Raw genomic sequence first — 15459 nt, 5'->3', positions numbered from 1 at the left:
TAACCAGTCAACCAATAAACATTTGAAATAAAAAAACATGGCAAAATATACAAATGGTAGGTAGTTTATATAAAAAAAAAACACCAACAATAATTTATAAATGAAATCTTTAACAGAGTGGATATTAATTATTATTATCATTAGGAAATCTATTCCTACAAAACAATTCTCGAGTAAATAAAGTACGGACACCTATTCTTTTTATTATTTAATTGTAAACTACAATGTTAACTTACATAAGTATATTAAAATACAGTACAAAATTTGGCACGACATGACAGCAAGTTTGTTACAGTGGAATAACTACACAACATTTTTTTTTATTTGAGCATATTTTTTAAAGGTCGACTTTGTAAATAAACCCTAATATCGACCATGCCGTAGAACCTATACACATGCCGATTTTCGAATTAATTACGTTAGAAGCATTAGAAGAAATAGTAAACGCAGTCGTGACTCAGATGTCTCAGATTTGAGGACACTAATTTATCTACATAATATTAATAGAAGACAAAAATTATAATATTATTACAACATTAAGATCTATAAAATGCTATATTATTAGTTAGTTTATAAATACGCTATTTTTATTATTGGTAACTTTAAAAAATATATAATATTAGGTAACCTACACAGAATTTTATTCTGCAGTATTTACAGTGCTTGTAGACGATTTACTACCAAAATGACAAAACTCCAAATTAACTTTTCAGTACCTTACTAACATGTCAGTGTTAGAATATTGAAAATTATTATTCTTTTAGTTTTAAAGCTGCATCTACAGGTTGTGCGCTTTACGCCATCAGTGCCGAATTTACACTTTTATTAAGTATAGGTTATTCAGTTTGTCCTGCTTAACATAACATGCATGCATGTATTTTGCGGGAGCCAAAAAATTACCCTCATTACAATTATGCCTATTGACAATTTCCGCTTATTAAGGTATGGTTATATTAGGTGTTTAGACAGAAGCTCGTTCGATGATCTCTTGCGCGAGCGATGCGCGGTGACGCAGGCGGTGCGGGCGCGTGGGCGCGGACAGCAGCGCGCCCGCCTCGCACTGCTTGTTGCCCAGACAGTTGCATGAACATACCTGGAAAGGTAATGTATATAGTTATTGGAGCTAGAAGTTTCTGCTAATACTGTTACGACCGCACAAGATGCAAACAATTAAATCCCTTACGAGTTACGTCATGTCATTTTTATTCGTATTGTCGCGTCGCGCATTTTTTTTTTTACCAATTTACAATAAATAAACATGAACTATAAGTTATAAACAATTTAAGTTACTCTAGCAATATTGTATAAAACACTTTTCTATATATATTTAACCAATGTTAAACTTAAGTAATGCTTTATATCAAGACCCTAATTTATTTGATGCTTGAAGAGACTAACATTAGTTAAAACTCCAATAAAAAACGCTTATTGTGAAGGAAAAATGGAATAACTAATAAAATTGACTCACTGAAGCTTGATCGTCATGGGACCTCTGCCTTCCAGCAATGGCATGACCATCAATAGGCAATAGGGTGCGGGAACCATCTTTATCTTCATCACGAGCGTTCTCTTCGGCTTGCCTATGATCAAAGGTGAAGTTAATGCAATAAAATTACATGGATGCTGTCGCTCTTTCATAAATTCATCGCAAATTTTTATGACCTAAGCGGTGAAACTTTTTTTTATTTATATTGGTAGACAGACGAACAAGTGATCCGATGTTAAGCGACTTTCTCGACGTCAGAAGTACGGCGAGCCGTTGCTTACTAAGAGTTGAGCACTCTTATAAAAAAGGACAGAACATAGCTATTGGTTTTAGAGACGAAAGAGCAAGTGGAAGCAATAGAAGGTGGGTAAAACGATGAAATTCAGACCGGCAATAAAATTTGAGATACTCACATGGTCATGAAACGAAGCACGAGTAAATTGATGCTGGCAGCCACCACCGCCAATCCGAAGAGTATGAAGACGAGGCTAAGCGCAACGTAGCCGGGCTTGCTCGTCAACGCCTGGTCGTTCTGATGGGATGCGATAGAAAATTAGATTGGTTTGCTTAGCAATAAGCTAACTTCAAAGGACGCAGCCGTTTAAGACAATGCGGTCTCGACAAACAATTAATAGTAAATTTGAAGAATTATTATTGAAGGATAATTTAAAAACCTACCTGCAAAGCAACGTAATCACCGAATCCAATCGTGGTGAGGGTGACGAAGCAGTAATAAAAACTGTCGAAGTAACTCCAACCCTCGTAACGAGAGAACACGGCAGCTCCTAAAACAAAGAGTGAAGTTTAATTGCGGCCTTCGATATAATAATTACAATAGCGTACTTGTTTAGAAGCTCTGTTATTAGTTTATTACATTAATCTCGAGATGGAGCAAGCCAAATCAGGTCGTTTAAAACATAAGGCCCTTGTAGATCCACGATCACGTTATAGGTCGTAAAATCTGTCATCGAATTGTGCATACTGCATGCAGAAGCTGTACTTGACTTAAAGCGCAAAACTATTTTTATTGAGATATAATAAAAGATTTCAAACTTCATTGTATAAATAATGGGGGGTGGCTCAGCTCAATTGAAATTAGATTTAGGCTTTGGGCCACCCATTAGAGCTGCTACACCTGTAGCTGTGCTAGATAATAGTGGAATGATACCCGTAGTGATGATAATGGAGGACAGTAATCCAGTAGCGAACATAAGGTTCATTTCCGTAGCGTCAGTGGTGTTGCAGCGCAGGTAGCATTTGGCGCGACGTATAACAACCGATGCGAACTTGTTCAGACGCTCGCCTATGCTTTGGAACATCACCAAGCCAAGCGGAATGCCAACCTGCGGGTAACACACAAATCGTTATTTGGTGCGAATCTTGCTAACATAAATGTAGAAATTTGTAAAAATATTTCGAGTTTCTTATAGTATATACATATATGTAGCCCGAGCCGAATTTCGGCCACAGCGGCCAATAAAAAATAAAAATAAAATACTTTATTTATCACGTAGGCGAATAAAGTTGCACTTATGATACGTCAAAACAAAGAATAAGAATAATTATTATTTCTAAACAACTATTAAAATTACTTATATAACTATGGACATTTTAAATTAGGGATAAAGTTTATACAAAAGACAAGGTACAAACCGAAGTAACCAGCTCGGGCTGGCAAGTAGGGGGGAAAAAGAAGGGTAACGCGTCGCGATCCTCACCGGCGAGGACATGAGCCCTAGCCTAGCTAACCTACCAGCCTTTCACTGGCTACCTAAGTGATGACTACCCGAAGAAGAAAGGCAGAAAGAAACTCCGGGCTTTCTTTTTTGTCATCAATTGTTCAGTACTTCTTTTGTATTTTTTTTCCAAGTCTTTCTTGTACATAGTCACAATAGTTATATAAGCTAATGCACACACATCACCGTTAACATGGGATAAGATGGAATCCAATCGACTAAACCTGGAGCGGCATAAAATAAAATTAGCGATAGCAAATAAAAGAGAACATAGATTCATACTTAAATAACGGCGTATAGCGTGCATTCGCCTACATTTACAAACATAGTTTTCAATCATGAGAAACGAAAAAAAAAATAAAATAAAAAAAAATCAATCTCAACCGAGATCAACCAGGTACGCAGGAGATATTGTAGTGCACGAATATGTGTGCAATACACAGGTGCACTCGCTGCCGCTTCACTCTCATAGTCTGGTAAGACGGCAATCGGACATAACCAGAAGAAAATCAGGCGCAGGACCAGCGGCTTTGCGTGCTTTCCGAGGCGCGGTAGTATCAGACCGCCAACTTCCTGACTCTGAGCTGAGACTGAGTGATTTTTGAAGATGGTAAAACCAAGTCACAATTATTTTTGGCCCAGTCCGGGATTCGAACCGGAGATATCAGCTTGATAGTCATACTCGTACTGCATACGCATTACAACTACGCCACCTAGGTAGTCAGTTTCTTATAAGCAGGTAGGTAAACGTAGAAAGTATTAAACTTGTGTGGATGTTTGGCACAAAAATAGGTAATATCAAAATCTAATGTGTGTACAATAAATCATGAAATGCATGCAAGACGGAATTGTTTTGGTAGCGGATTGTTTGTCTTCGCATGATTGTGTCATATTACAATTAACACTTCATGATCAGATTTAACTTCAATTTAATCAGTCTATTAGCAAATTCCCAAGAAATAAAACAAACTGCTTATAATAGTTTTACTGCCGGTTAAACATGGCCACTTTTGCTATATATCTATAAAAATACAACAATGCCAGTATATAATCTTACTAGTTTTATTGAAACGTGTGCAACTTTTGAATGTTCTCAATTGCCATCTCATAAGTTTGGGGTCCTTGAGTGTCGTCTGATGCGATTTAGTATAGTTGGAGTGGGAGATAGGTTGTCCGGCCCCGGGCCGCAGTTTTAGGGGGGTCGCAAAATGCGCAAAATTAAACCTTTAATTATAAGTCTGTGGACGACAAAAATCCATACCACGCTACTGGATTCTGCTATGACTACAAAAAAAACGTCAGGTGCTGTATAACTTACCATTGCGTAAGCCATACAAAATGCTTTCCCACCAACTGTAACCGGAGTAGAGTGACCATATCCAATCATTGCCAGGACAACGGTGGCAAAGTAAAAGGCGCCTGCGAACTTCCACTGCGGGCCAGCTTTGTGCGGTTTATTTTCTATTATGACTATCTCAATCATATGGTAGTCCTCTGGAGTTATGTTGTATTTACGGACTAAGCCGCCTTTCATGTCTAAAATGTTGTTATAACATTTAAATTTTAAATATTAAAATATATAATAATGTTTCGCGCAAACTATAAGATCATAAAATAAATATTCTTATTATTATATTGACGGAGAGTAGACAGTAAGTCTAATGATTATTTGTAACGTATCCTATTGTTCTATTTATACATATATTTAAACCTAGAACATTTATATTTGTATTATACGTTGTACCTACCAGACAACACTTCCCATCTCTTGCTCTCAGTGTCGGACTCCAAGGCATCGAAAACGGCGGCCCCGATTAGCAAATACGTAAACGTGCACACAACGAGTGATAACGTCCGGACGTTCTGTCGCTTCATTTTAATAATTTAATTATTCTGTGAAAAATAATTGTTATACGGTGTTATTATTATTAATTATTTTGTTTGTGTCACTAAGGTATTTGCGTGGATGGTCAATAGTTCATCGCCGAGTTCTCATTATTCAGGTAATTTGTACTGAAATAATTTTAATTCGGTTAAGGAGTAATAATACCTAAAGGTACATATCCCTTGACATACCTGTTAATATAAATAAATATTTTATTTCTCACAACTATTTAAAAATATACGATGTGCTCACCTGTATCAAGTTCTATTTATTTTAAAAAAAAGTATGATGTACTTAGTATTTGATATTTAATATGTAGGGTAATCACAACATGTAAGTATTGTATTATCAAAACAATATCAAAGTAAATAAATACATAGCTTTGCGGAATAGGAAATATTAATCAATGAGCATCAAAGTATGATACATTGCTGGTTATGTATTAAATGTGCTAAGCCCGCAGTGCGCAGGACTGGGCACGGCGCGGCACGACCTGGCAGAACCCGTGATATGCGCAGCTTTAGTTAAAAACAAGCAATGTACTACAGATTTATCCAGTTACTATTGAATATATTATTTTCAATAAAATGCGACAAATAAATTAAAAACAGAGTAATAAATATAAAACATACAGCAGCTGTGAGAGGAATTCTCCGCTTGGAGTTCGATTTGTTACATATATGTTTTAAAAATAAAAGACATCACACAATACATATTATTTTATAGGGTTTCAGCTTACACAGTAGGTCAGATGTTATAAAAATTTATTCAGTAATTTACCTGTGCAGGGTTACAGACAGACATTATACTAGATAACATTTATTTTAGTATGTGGATATTTTTTTTATGGCAATGTATGTGCTCCATTTGACAGAAAATCAATAACTGCGGCTGTCAGTGTGACGTTTCTTCCGTTCGCGTGTCGGCAAGTGGAATTAAGATCCTTGGGTTATTAAATAAAATCTTCATTATAGACAGCAGAATAATACCCACCGCTTCACCATGAAAATAGCGTGCAACAAAGTTAACCCACCGTTAGGTACGGTTCCATATTACTTTATAAATTGAATATTGCATCAGTGGTGAGGGCGAGGCTTAAAACAGATATATTTTTATATTTTAGGGGGTTTGCTGACGGTGGAATTCTACAGGGCCGCGGCAGGGAATATAGATGTAGTATGGGGCAACGACTCTTCAGTTACACTGCCTAATTCCAAGAAGCCAGTGCCATATGGGACGAGCAATGATTTGATTAGAATTCTCGAGAACAACTTCAATAAATCCGCTGAACCGCTGCAGAAAGTGACGATGAATCATTGGCTGTCGTTCAGCCTGATATTGGATGATGAGATCCCGAAATCCATTGAGTATCTGGATAAAACACTGAGTACTTTAACTTATTTGGTTGGAGAATCATTGTCTGTGTCCGATTTGGCGGTTTTCAGCGCACTTTATGGTGTGTAAAATTGTTTTTGAGTACATTTTGGCACCTATAATAAGATAATGCAAAAATATTTGAAAATATAACAGAGTTAGGAAGTTAAGAAATTATGCCACAACGAAATTTATTTATAATTACAATTACAGTTTATCTTTTTTAATTGCAATAGCTAAATGAAGTATAATATTAATTTAAATATTATTATTATATTATTTACATTTAACTTTGATCTATACAATGTATTCATTATTTTAGTGTCCACAAAATTCAAGGAAGTATCAAAATCTAGCCCATCTAAAAACATCCAGAGATGGATGAAATTGATTGAGGCGCAAGCATCTGTTGGTAAAGTACTGAAAGAACTCCCCAATGATGTGTTGGAGAACCTCAATAAATCTGGCTCAAGGTTAGTAATATTTATTATTAACAATAATAGCATTCAATAGCTTTTTTTTTTGTTTTTTTTTCATATGAGTAAAACATGATGATTATTTTGTATATTGATACTTGAAAGGCAATTATATTATCTAAGTGACAATCAGTAAATTTTTGAGTTGAGTGCTTTAAAGTTTTAATTTCAATATGAAAATTCATAACAATTAAACTTTTTAGTTTATTGAGATATAGTCTAATGTTATTAAAATTGTCCTAGATCTCCAAAACCTAGATAAAATGATGCAGAAAAATATGGTTATTTGAAATATTGATATAATTCATTTTCAGTATATTTGTCACTTAGACATGATTGCCTTTCAAGTGCCGATATATAGCTTTAACCACTAGATATGTGATAACTAAACTATTTAACAGAAAACCAAAAAATACATTTATATTATAAGTAACTGTACACTTCCAGAAGGTCTCCGGTAAACAATAATGAATCTAGCCAGGGGCGCCAGCAAGAGGGCAAGTTCATTGAACTCCCACACGCAGAGATGGGCAAAGTTGTTGTGCGATTCCCGCCTGAAGCGTCAGGGTAAGTGTTTCATTTGTTGAATTAACTGTTTTAAATGTAGAAAAATCAATAAAGAAAGAGCATTTTAGAAAACTAAGAAACACCTTATACACCCTCATTTTGACATTGCATTACTTAATAAAACCACATACTCATCTTCACCTTTGCTGACATTGTGTCAAAGATCATCCATTAATAGAAATATTTTCACCGAAAATCCTGGATTCAGTTCATAATCATAGTTAATAATAATTATTAGACACAACATAAACCTCTTATCAGAATGTTTTATATTTTGGTCATTAACCTTACACCTACAGTATCAACAAGTATTAAGCTTTCTTTTGTTTATTTTCCTCAACTGTTGCTATGTGTTGCTATGCAGCTACCTCCACATTGGTCATGCTAAGGCAGCTCTCCTCAACCAGTACTATCAGCAAGCCTTTCAAGGCAAGCTGGTTATGAGATTTGATGACACTAATCCTGCTAAAGAGAATGCTGAGTTTGAAAAGGTGAGTATCATTATTATATTTCCTTTAATAATATTAGCTTTGAAGTTTACTGTTCCTATCAAGTATGAATCTCTTGCTCCTACTGAAATTAGGATCTTTATTTATTGTTTCGGACACCTGATAATCAAATTAGTAAACATTCAATAGGTATGGAGATCAAATGAAAACAAACAGACCAAAGAACTAACTTGATGAGGATATGCTATCAAATTTTCTATTAACTAATTCTATCATGATTAAATAAATCAGCAAACCTAGGCTATATGAAATAACAGTGCTTGTATTTTAGGTTCTAATATCTATTAAAAATTTACTTAAACTGTTGTTAATGTTTTTAATTTGCTCCTAATCCATCAGGTGATCTTGGAAGATGTGGAGATGTTAGAGATCAAGCCAGATATGTTCACACATACATCCCAATACTTCGATCTGATGATGGAGTACTGTGAGAAGCTCATTAAGGAAGGCAAGGCGTTTGTCGACGACACCCCCGCTGAACAAATGAAGAATGAGAGGGAACAGAAGATCGAGAGCAAGAATAGGAATAACTGTGAGTAACTACAATCTGTTTGTATGATATTTATAGTTGAGGAAAATTTACAAGACGCTCGGCTGAGAGAGGCTATGACCAAATATATTTTTTTAATAGTGCGAAAAAATCTTGCGAGATAATGTTGGACATAAAGGCGCTAATTACGAAGCAAGATACATGACAAACTAATTATGCACTAAATGAAGATGCACATAAAAACAATGTAATGAGACATTCCTATTAAATTTGTGAAAAATAACTTAGGCATTTGCTATTATAAAAAATTATGATAACTCTGTTCTCTAGCTGTGGAAGTAAACTTGAAGCTGTGGGAGGAGATGAAGAAGGGCAGCGAACAGGGGGTGACGTGCTGCGTCCGCGCCAAAATCGACATGAAGTCCGCTAACGGCTGCATGCGCGACCCCACCATCTACCGCTGCAAGCCGGAGACGCATCCGCGCACCGGCAACCAATACAAGTACGGTCATTCGTTCGTTCAAACATTGATTCATCGTGGATACTTTATGTGTTCCTGGCTTTATATGGTTATAATACTTTAATGTGGGGTAATTAGAACCCACTTTTTTAAGCATGATGCAGGAAAGATTTGGCTTTATTTTCAAATGGACTGAGGTGACAGTTGCAACCTAATCACCCACTTTTTGTCTGTATGTTTTGTCCAATAATGTGATAGGGGTCGGGCCTATCGCTACTTCAGGCACAGATTCCATATTCGGTGTCGATATTGAGCAGAAAAACCTAGTACCACTGCCCGACCAGAGATTCAAATCCAGAACCTTTCGGCATTGTCGTGTCGCTCACGCAATACAACTGCAGTCTACAACTTATAGGCGAAATATAATTGCATATTTCGTTATGTACAGGGTGTATCCAACATATGACTTCGCATGTCCGATCGTGGATTCTGTGGAGGGGGTGACACACGTCCTGCGAACAATGGAGTACCACGACAGGGACCCGCAGTTCTACTGGTTCATTGACGCCATTGGACTGAGGAAACCTTACATATGGGAGTACAGCAGGTGAGAATAATAACCACAGGATAATGTCCATCTTATCATAAAAAACATTTCTAGGAATAAATGAACTAAATCTTGAATTAAATGTCGAGACGAGTATGTCGCATGTGTAATAATATATAATCGCTGTTAGAAATAGCAGCATCCAGAGGGTAACATTTATTTTTATATTAATATTTTTGAAAATTATTATTATTGATGATTTATTTTAGGCTGAGCATGACAAACACAGTGTTGTCGAAGAGAAAATTGACATGGTTCGTCGAGCAGGGATTGGTTGATGGCTGGTGAGTTAATACTTCATTCTGTTCTACATTCACAGCATTTTTAAGTCTTTATTATAAGGCTAGATTCTTCAGTTGAAATCAAGTAGTAGAATTTGGGATTGTTTAATTCCTTTTTTAGTAAACTCTTGCCTATACATAGCATTCCTGATCATAATGTGCAAATAGCAGTCTACACATACCATACTTGATTAGTCCGAAGTTAGGTGCATGTCTGTATGTGTGTCGCGCAGGGACGACCCGCGCATGCCGACGGTGCGCGGCGTGCTGCGGCGCGGCATGACGGTGGAGGCGCTGCGGCAGTTCATACAGGCGCAGGGCTCCAGCCGCTCCGTCGTCTTCATGGAGTGGGACAAGATCTGGGCCATTAACAAGAAGGTGATGTTCTCAACTTTTAATTGAATTCTTATGTTTTGTGAATGCTGCATGGAAATGAAACTATTTTTACAGATTTTATCGCGACCACAAAGGTTGCCAAGTCTACGAATCGTCAGGAGAAAATTATAATATTAAAAATCGCGATAAAGTTCGTAAAAATAGTTTTATTACTCCTCATTGTTAAATCAGAATAACAACCAATATTGTGAGCATAGGCATATAGATATTAATTATTAAAGTAGGTAAATGACTTGAATGGTGTAACTTGTTGCGTTGATAAAATATTATTCTAGATATATAAATACTTGGGTGTCATTCTTTGTATTTATCTTTAGGTGATGGAACTTCTAGACTTTGAGAAAAATATTTTAAGCTTTCTTTTAGTTATAAATTTTATACCTCTTAGGCTTTATGACAAAAATTAAAGATAACAAAATTTTTCCCCAGGTCATAGATCCAATCGCGCCACGCTACACCGCTCTAGAGGAGACACCGGTTCCTGTAAACTTGAAGGGCGTAACAGCAGACAGCACCATGCCGGTGGCGCTTCACCCAAAGAACCCTGACGTGGGTTCCAAGACCGTGTGGGTGTCGCAACGGCTGCTGATCGATCAGGTGGATGCGAAGGCCTTGAAGGAGGGAGAAAATGCTACCTTCATCAATTATGGAAATATCATGATTGATAAGATTCATAAGTGAGTTTTGTTATTGCTTTATAATGACTGAAAATCGATTATATTGACTATATTAATAAATCAGTTTGAGGGCCCACTAAAGTTACGTATTACTAACTCTTTAAAAGAAAGATTCCTATTGATGTAATTATACTTTTCTCCTTCCAAAAATATTATACATATCATAGTGTTGAAGGATCCATAAATACAATAAAGATCTAATTGTTTTAAACTACATTCTACGCAAAATGTTTCCAGAACACCTGACGGTACAGTGACAAGTGTCGATGCTACACCCAACCTTGACAACAAGGACTATAAGAAGACGTTAAAGCTCACGTGGCTCGCGGACAGCCCACAGTCCCCTATGGTGGAGGTGTACTGTGTGTATTTCGACCACATTATATCCAAACCCGTGCTGGGGAAAGACGAGGACTTCAAGCAGTATATCGGACATCAGACTCGGGTGAGTTAAATATGGTTTAGAATATTTTTCTTACATGAACTATTTTGTATAAATTTTAAAAGTAGTAGAAATTTTAAGGTATAAATCCATGCCAAAATCATGCAGATCCGTCTTAATGGTTTGTTTTTGTTTCTTATCAATATTTACAATAATAATATAAGGGTAGTAGCTGGTCTTTTGAAAGTTGTTATTTATGACAAAGATAATCGATAGCTTTGTTTACTATTAAATTCAACAAATAGTAATATTATTACCACTACTTAAATAATATCATAACTGTCAACTGTCTAGAATATAGTTTCGTAATAATATTATAATGTATTTCTTGGCAGTGGGAGATCCCGATGCTGGGCGAGCCGGCGCTGAATGCAGTGCGGACGGGCGACATCATGCAGCTGCAGCGGCGCGGGTTCTTCCGCGTGGAGAGCGCGCCCGCGCCGCCCTCGCCGCACTCTGCGCGCGCGCGCCCGCTCGTGCTGTTCCACGTGCCCGACGGACACACCAAGGAGATGCCCGGACAGGTCAGTTATTATTTTATCCACCATAAGTCAAGCTTAAACTAGCGAGTTCTACCCGCTGCTTATTGTGACGAAACTTCCAGATGTGTTTGCACTAGCGGCAATGTTTTGATTATTTACACTTGTGACTCGCCGAGAGTACTGCATGATTCCATATTTTACATGGTAAAAATTACTTACGGATATCGACTTCAACGATGATCAACAAAGAGTTGCAACGTGTCTCATTGTTCGAAATTTCATTAGGTCAGTCCTATATTATTTTTAGATACAAGCTTAACAAATATAATCGTTCCATTCGCCCTCCAGTGGTGGTAACGATAATGTTTTTCCCCGAAAAAATAGCTTATCTTTCAAAGCTGTAAAATCTGTTTAGGTAATGCAGTTAGCCAGTCGTTTATTTATCCATGGTACAGGTGCCTTAAGCCTATTCCAGACTTATGGCAATATCAAGGGCTGTGGAGTGGAAATGAGGGGTTTTAAAATGCCGGGAAAAAATTGTGTGGCATTTCCATCACGATTTGGCTGGAATCGTATCGCCCAGAATGGGTTAAGATGGAGGACGCTACTCGTCCAAAAATTAAGCAAATCAAATTATTATGTTGTAGTATGTTGCAATAATAGAGTAAGATAAGGGGAAGTTGAAGAGATTGATATGACAAACTTATTTGTTTATGGGTAAACTTTAAGTGATCACTAGCTATTACATAATTTTAAGATAATAACTAATAAATATTTTCTAATGAGTATGTGTTTTTAATTAACCGTTAGATTAATACCTACAGTACACACTTTTAGCTTTTTCAGGCCTTAAATTAAGGTTCGAGTAATCACTCAACATAGATATTTTTTTTTGTTGTAAAATTATTATCGAGAAGATTGTTACCCCCTGCGTCAAGGTGATATAAAGATCAGGGTAGAAATGGGCTAACGCGTTAAAAATAGTGCCTTAAACATAATCTACTTTATGAACTTCAGTATATAAGTTACATCTCGTGAATAAGAGCGTGAACTACGTTGAATATATAGATTAATAAAATGTTGGCCACATCTGTCCAATAGCTTGTAATAAAGGCCACTAATTTAATGTTTTTATATTACGATGTCTTCTAGGTGATAATCTGAATTAATCTTTTGGGTGATAATTAAATACTGACACACAATACAAAAAAATATATATTTATTCTGCTACAAAAATAAACTCAATACTTACTTAGTACTTACAAATTTAATAGGAACTTATTTTAATACTTAGTTATAACATTTGGTAAATAATGTATTTTAAACGCAGTACAAGGTAATACTAAATAGGGTAGTATCCTGTTTGATTTTGTTCATTATTAATATGTAATAAATAATAATACGACAAAGAATTTAATTCGTGAAATAATAAGTTTCGATGTGGGCAAAAGTAGGGGTGAGTGGAGATAGCGCTATCTTTTTCACACGCACGCAGCGTTATTGCCGGTGAGACGTCACGTAGGTTATTACTGTATTTGACGGCTATCCCTTTTACAAAATTTCAAAGCTTTGTAACATTATTAAGTGGATATTGAAAATTCTTTTTCTGTTACATTTTGGATGACATACATTTTAACAAAATGTAGGGTAAAAAAGTAGCCAATAGCCCTTTCAGCTATCAGAACTCTGTAAAGCCGACATTACACGGGCGATTCATTCATACTGGTAATACATATATCCATAAATCTGGCGTCATATAAATGTAACAAAATTATTTAAAATAATTTTTAATACATTCATTTTTATGAGATCACTGTGTAATCGCACCGCAGATTTGGTGTCTAACACCATCTAATTACTACCAGTATATTATTTATTATATACTTTTTATAGGTCTAAATGCTTAGATTACGTTCATAAATTTCTTAATAACTAGTACCTTTTGACTTAATTTGCATTGATAAGTTGTTCAACAACTTTCAAATACAAGAAATATATAAAATATAAGTTAATAAATATGGAATGTTCCTTACTCGGAACTCCTTTAGGACATAACACAAAATTAAAATATATAAATAATAGAGTATTATGTCTAAGAAAGGCGATTATCTATTTACTCTAAAATAGATTATCACACTGAAGTACACAAAACAAAAAAATTAATAAACAGTAATCTCTCAACAATCAGCAACAGTTAAGAGCTAAATAAATATAATTTAGTAATTCTGAAAGTATGGAAACGTAATATAACCAATTATAATCACCGAAATCACGTAATTCGTAATTTAGTATTATTTTGGATTAATTTCGGCCAATATATTGCTATGGCCTGACCTGACATCTCAAAATTTTCAACAAATATCAGTAAATTCGTAAATAAACGGATTGGCGTATACAAATTCAATAGACAACCTGTGTTTTGGATGAATTGCCAACATTTGCTCCAACAAAATTTTAAAATTAACAAGTTTTTTCAAATCTTCAGAGCGTTGTATTTTCGTTCTCTGCTCGCTCCAATCCATCGTATAGGCGTCGAATAAAGTTCTGTGGATTCTGTTATTTTTCTTGAGTGAATCGACGTATTTTATAGCCTAAAATGTATACATGTATTGTATTCGCAAAAATAGTGTTTGCCCTATAATGTTAATTGGTATGCTATGTCCATGGTAATTGTTATTATAAAACTTGATAGGGCATGAAGTTAGTTACAAATATTAAAATAAATAGTGGACCCTCAATGGAAGAGGGCTATGCCTAGCAGCAGGACAGTAATATGTGACCAATATATAGCATGAAAAAAAAAGGGGAAAAACTAAAAGGTCGCAAACAGATTAGTTTTCCGACGACTGCCAAAAATTAACAATTTTGAAATAGGTCATTATTAAGAGTGCGTTATATTTCGAAAGCATTCATTTTAATTGTAATTTTTAATTTAAATAAAATTAAAAAAAAATCGAAAACGGAGGTTTTTAAATAATTAATATCAATAAGCTCGTTTTTAAGAGTTCTATCCAAATATATATAAACCAGCTTTGGTCGCTTCGCCCGCGTGAAAGAGTTTTCCGGGATACATTTTTTTTTCGACTTACGTGACATGTATCTTACCTCTCTCCTGAAACCTACTCTCCTCATGAAACTTGTTCCGTAAAAGTGATTGCCTCTGAACAAAGACTTCTCTAACATGTCGTAGGGGACGTATCCGAGCGTGCACATTTGCTTGTATAGTATATCATTGTCGTAATACCCTGGGAACAGTTTGGTATTCGTCGCCAACTCGTACATGACTAGGCCAGACGACCAAACGTCCAGGGAGAATCCTGAGGAATGCCCTAGTATAACCTCTGGTGGGCGATAGTTCACTGTACCTATGTTTGTATCTATAACAACATCTTTTATGTTGTACGCGGTATCAAACCCGCACAACTTTATTCTGTCGTTCTTGCTGTTAATCAGTATGTGACTTGGTTTAATATCTGAAACATATTATAAAGTTTCTAAGTTAGAATTTGATATTTTACATTGAAAATATAAAAATTAAAAATTATTGTGGATGCAGGAGGTTATCTCCAGAACTAAGGACAATTATTTTAC

The 15459-nt window shown here is 35.7% G+C and overlaps 2 protein-coding genes across 2 annotated transcripts in view; one reads left to right on the top strand and one right to left on the bottom strand.

Annotated features, from left to right (window-relative positions):
- Nucleotides 1-198: 198 nt before the first annotated feature.
- On the bottom strand, nucleotides 199-5212 carry LOC115451906 (potassium channel subfamily K member 9). The gene is made up of 7 exons (XM_030180317.2): nucleotides 4971-5212; nucleotides 4541-4758; nucleotides 2655-2829; nucleotides 2165-2271; nucleotides 1900-2018; nucleotides 1469-1580; nucleotides 199-1093 (listed from the first exon to the last, which is right to left on the bottom strand). Exons 1-7 carry the CDS (start codon nucleotides 5095-5097, stop codon nucleotides 962-964), a joined length of 990 nt encoding a protein of 329 aa, XP_030036177.1. The 5' UTR covers nucleotides 5098-5212; the 3' UTR covers nucleotides 199-961.
- A 769-nt stretch (nucleotides 5213-5981) lies between these two features.
- The window catches only part of LOC115454185 (bifunctional glutamate/proline--tRNA ligase), a 34903-nt gene continuing 25425 nt past the window's right edge, over nucleotides 5982-15459 (top strand). Inside the window, exons 1-13 of the mRNA XM_037438223.1 lie at nucleotides 5982-6146; nucleotides 6231-6563; nucleotides 6804-6954; nucleotides 7405-7524; nucleotides 7889-8015; nucleotides 8373-8565; nucleotides 8854-9025; nucleotides 9432-9590; nucleotides 9800-9874; nucleotides 10105-10249; nucleotides 10697-10944; nucleotides 11182-11389; nucleotides 11722-11910. Of these exons, the coding sequence (XP_037294120.1) occupies nucleotides 6110-6146; nucleotides 6231-6563; nucleotides 6804-6954; nucleotides 7405-7524; nucleotides 7889-8015; nucleotides 8373-8565; nucleotides 8854-9025; nucleotides 9432-9590; nucleotides 9800-9874; nucleotides 10105-10249; nucleotides 10697-10944; nucleotides 11182-11389; nucleotides 11722-11910 (2157 nt within the window). The 5' untranslated portion in view covers nucleotides 5982-6109. The remainder of the gene's footprint in view (nucleotides 6147-6230; nucleotides 6564-6803; nucleotides 6955-7404; nucleotides 7525-7888; nucleotides 8016-8372; nucleotides 8566-8853; nucleotides 9026-9431; nucleotides 9591-9799; nucleotides 9875-10104; nucleotides 10250-10696; nucleotides 10945-11181; nucleotides 11390-11721; nucleotides 11911-15459) is intronic.

Source organism: Manduca sexta, chromosome 13, assembly GCF_014839805.1.
Source record: "Manduca sexta isolate Smith_Timp_Sample1 chromosome 13, JHU_Msex_v1.0, whole genome shotgun sequence".
Classification (NCBI taxonomy): domain Eukaryota; kingdom Metazoa; phylum Arthropoda; class Insecta; order Lepidoptera; family Sphingidae; genus Manduca; species Manduca sexta.
This window is presented reverse-complemented; position numbering and strand designations above follow the sequence as displayed.

Bases quoted from the DNA above. Each gene is read 5' to 3' on its own strand.
- LOC115451906 (XM_030180317.2), bottom strand. From the start codon at position 5,097: ATGAAGCGACAGAACGTCCGGACGTTATCACTCGTTGTGTGCACGTTT. The intron at 4,759-4,970 runs GTAGGTACAACG...ACAACATTTTAG, and splicing joins GAGATGGGAAGTGTTGTCTG to ACATGAAAGGCGGCTTAGTC. The intron at 1,581-1,899 runs GTGAGTATCTCA...CTTTGATCATAG, and splicing joins GTGCTTCGTTTCATGACCAT to GCAAGCCGAAGAGAACGCTC.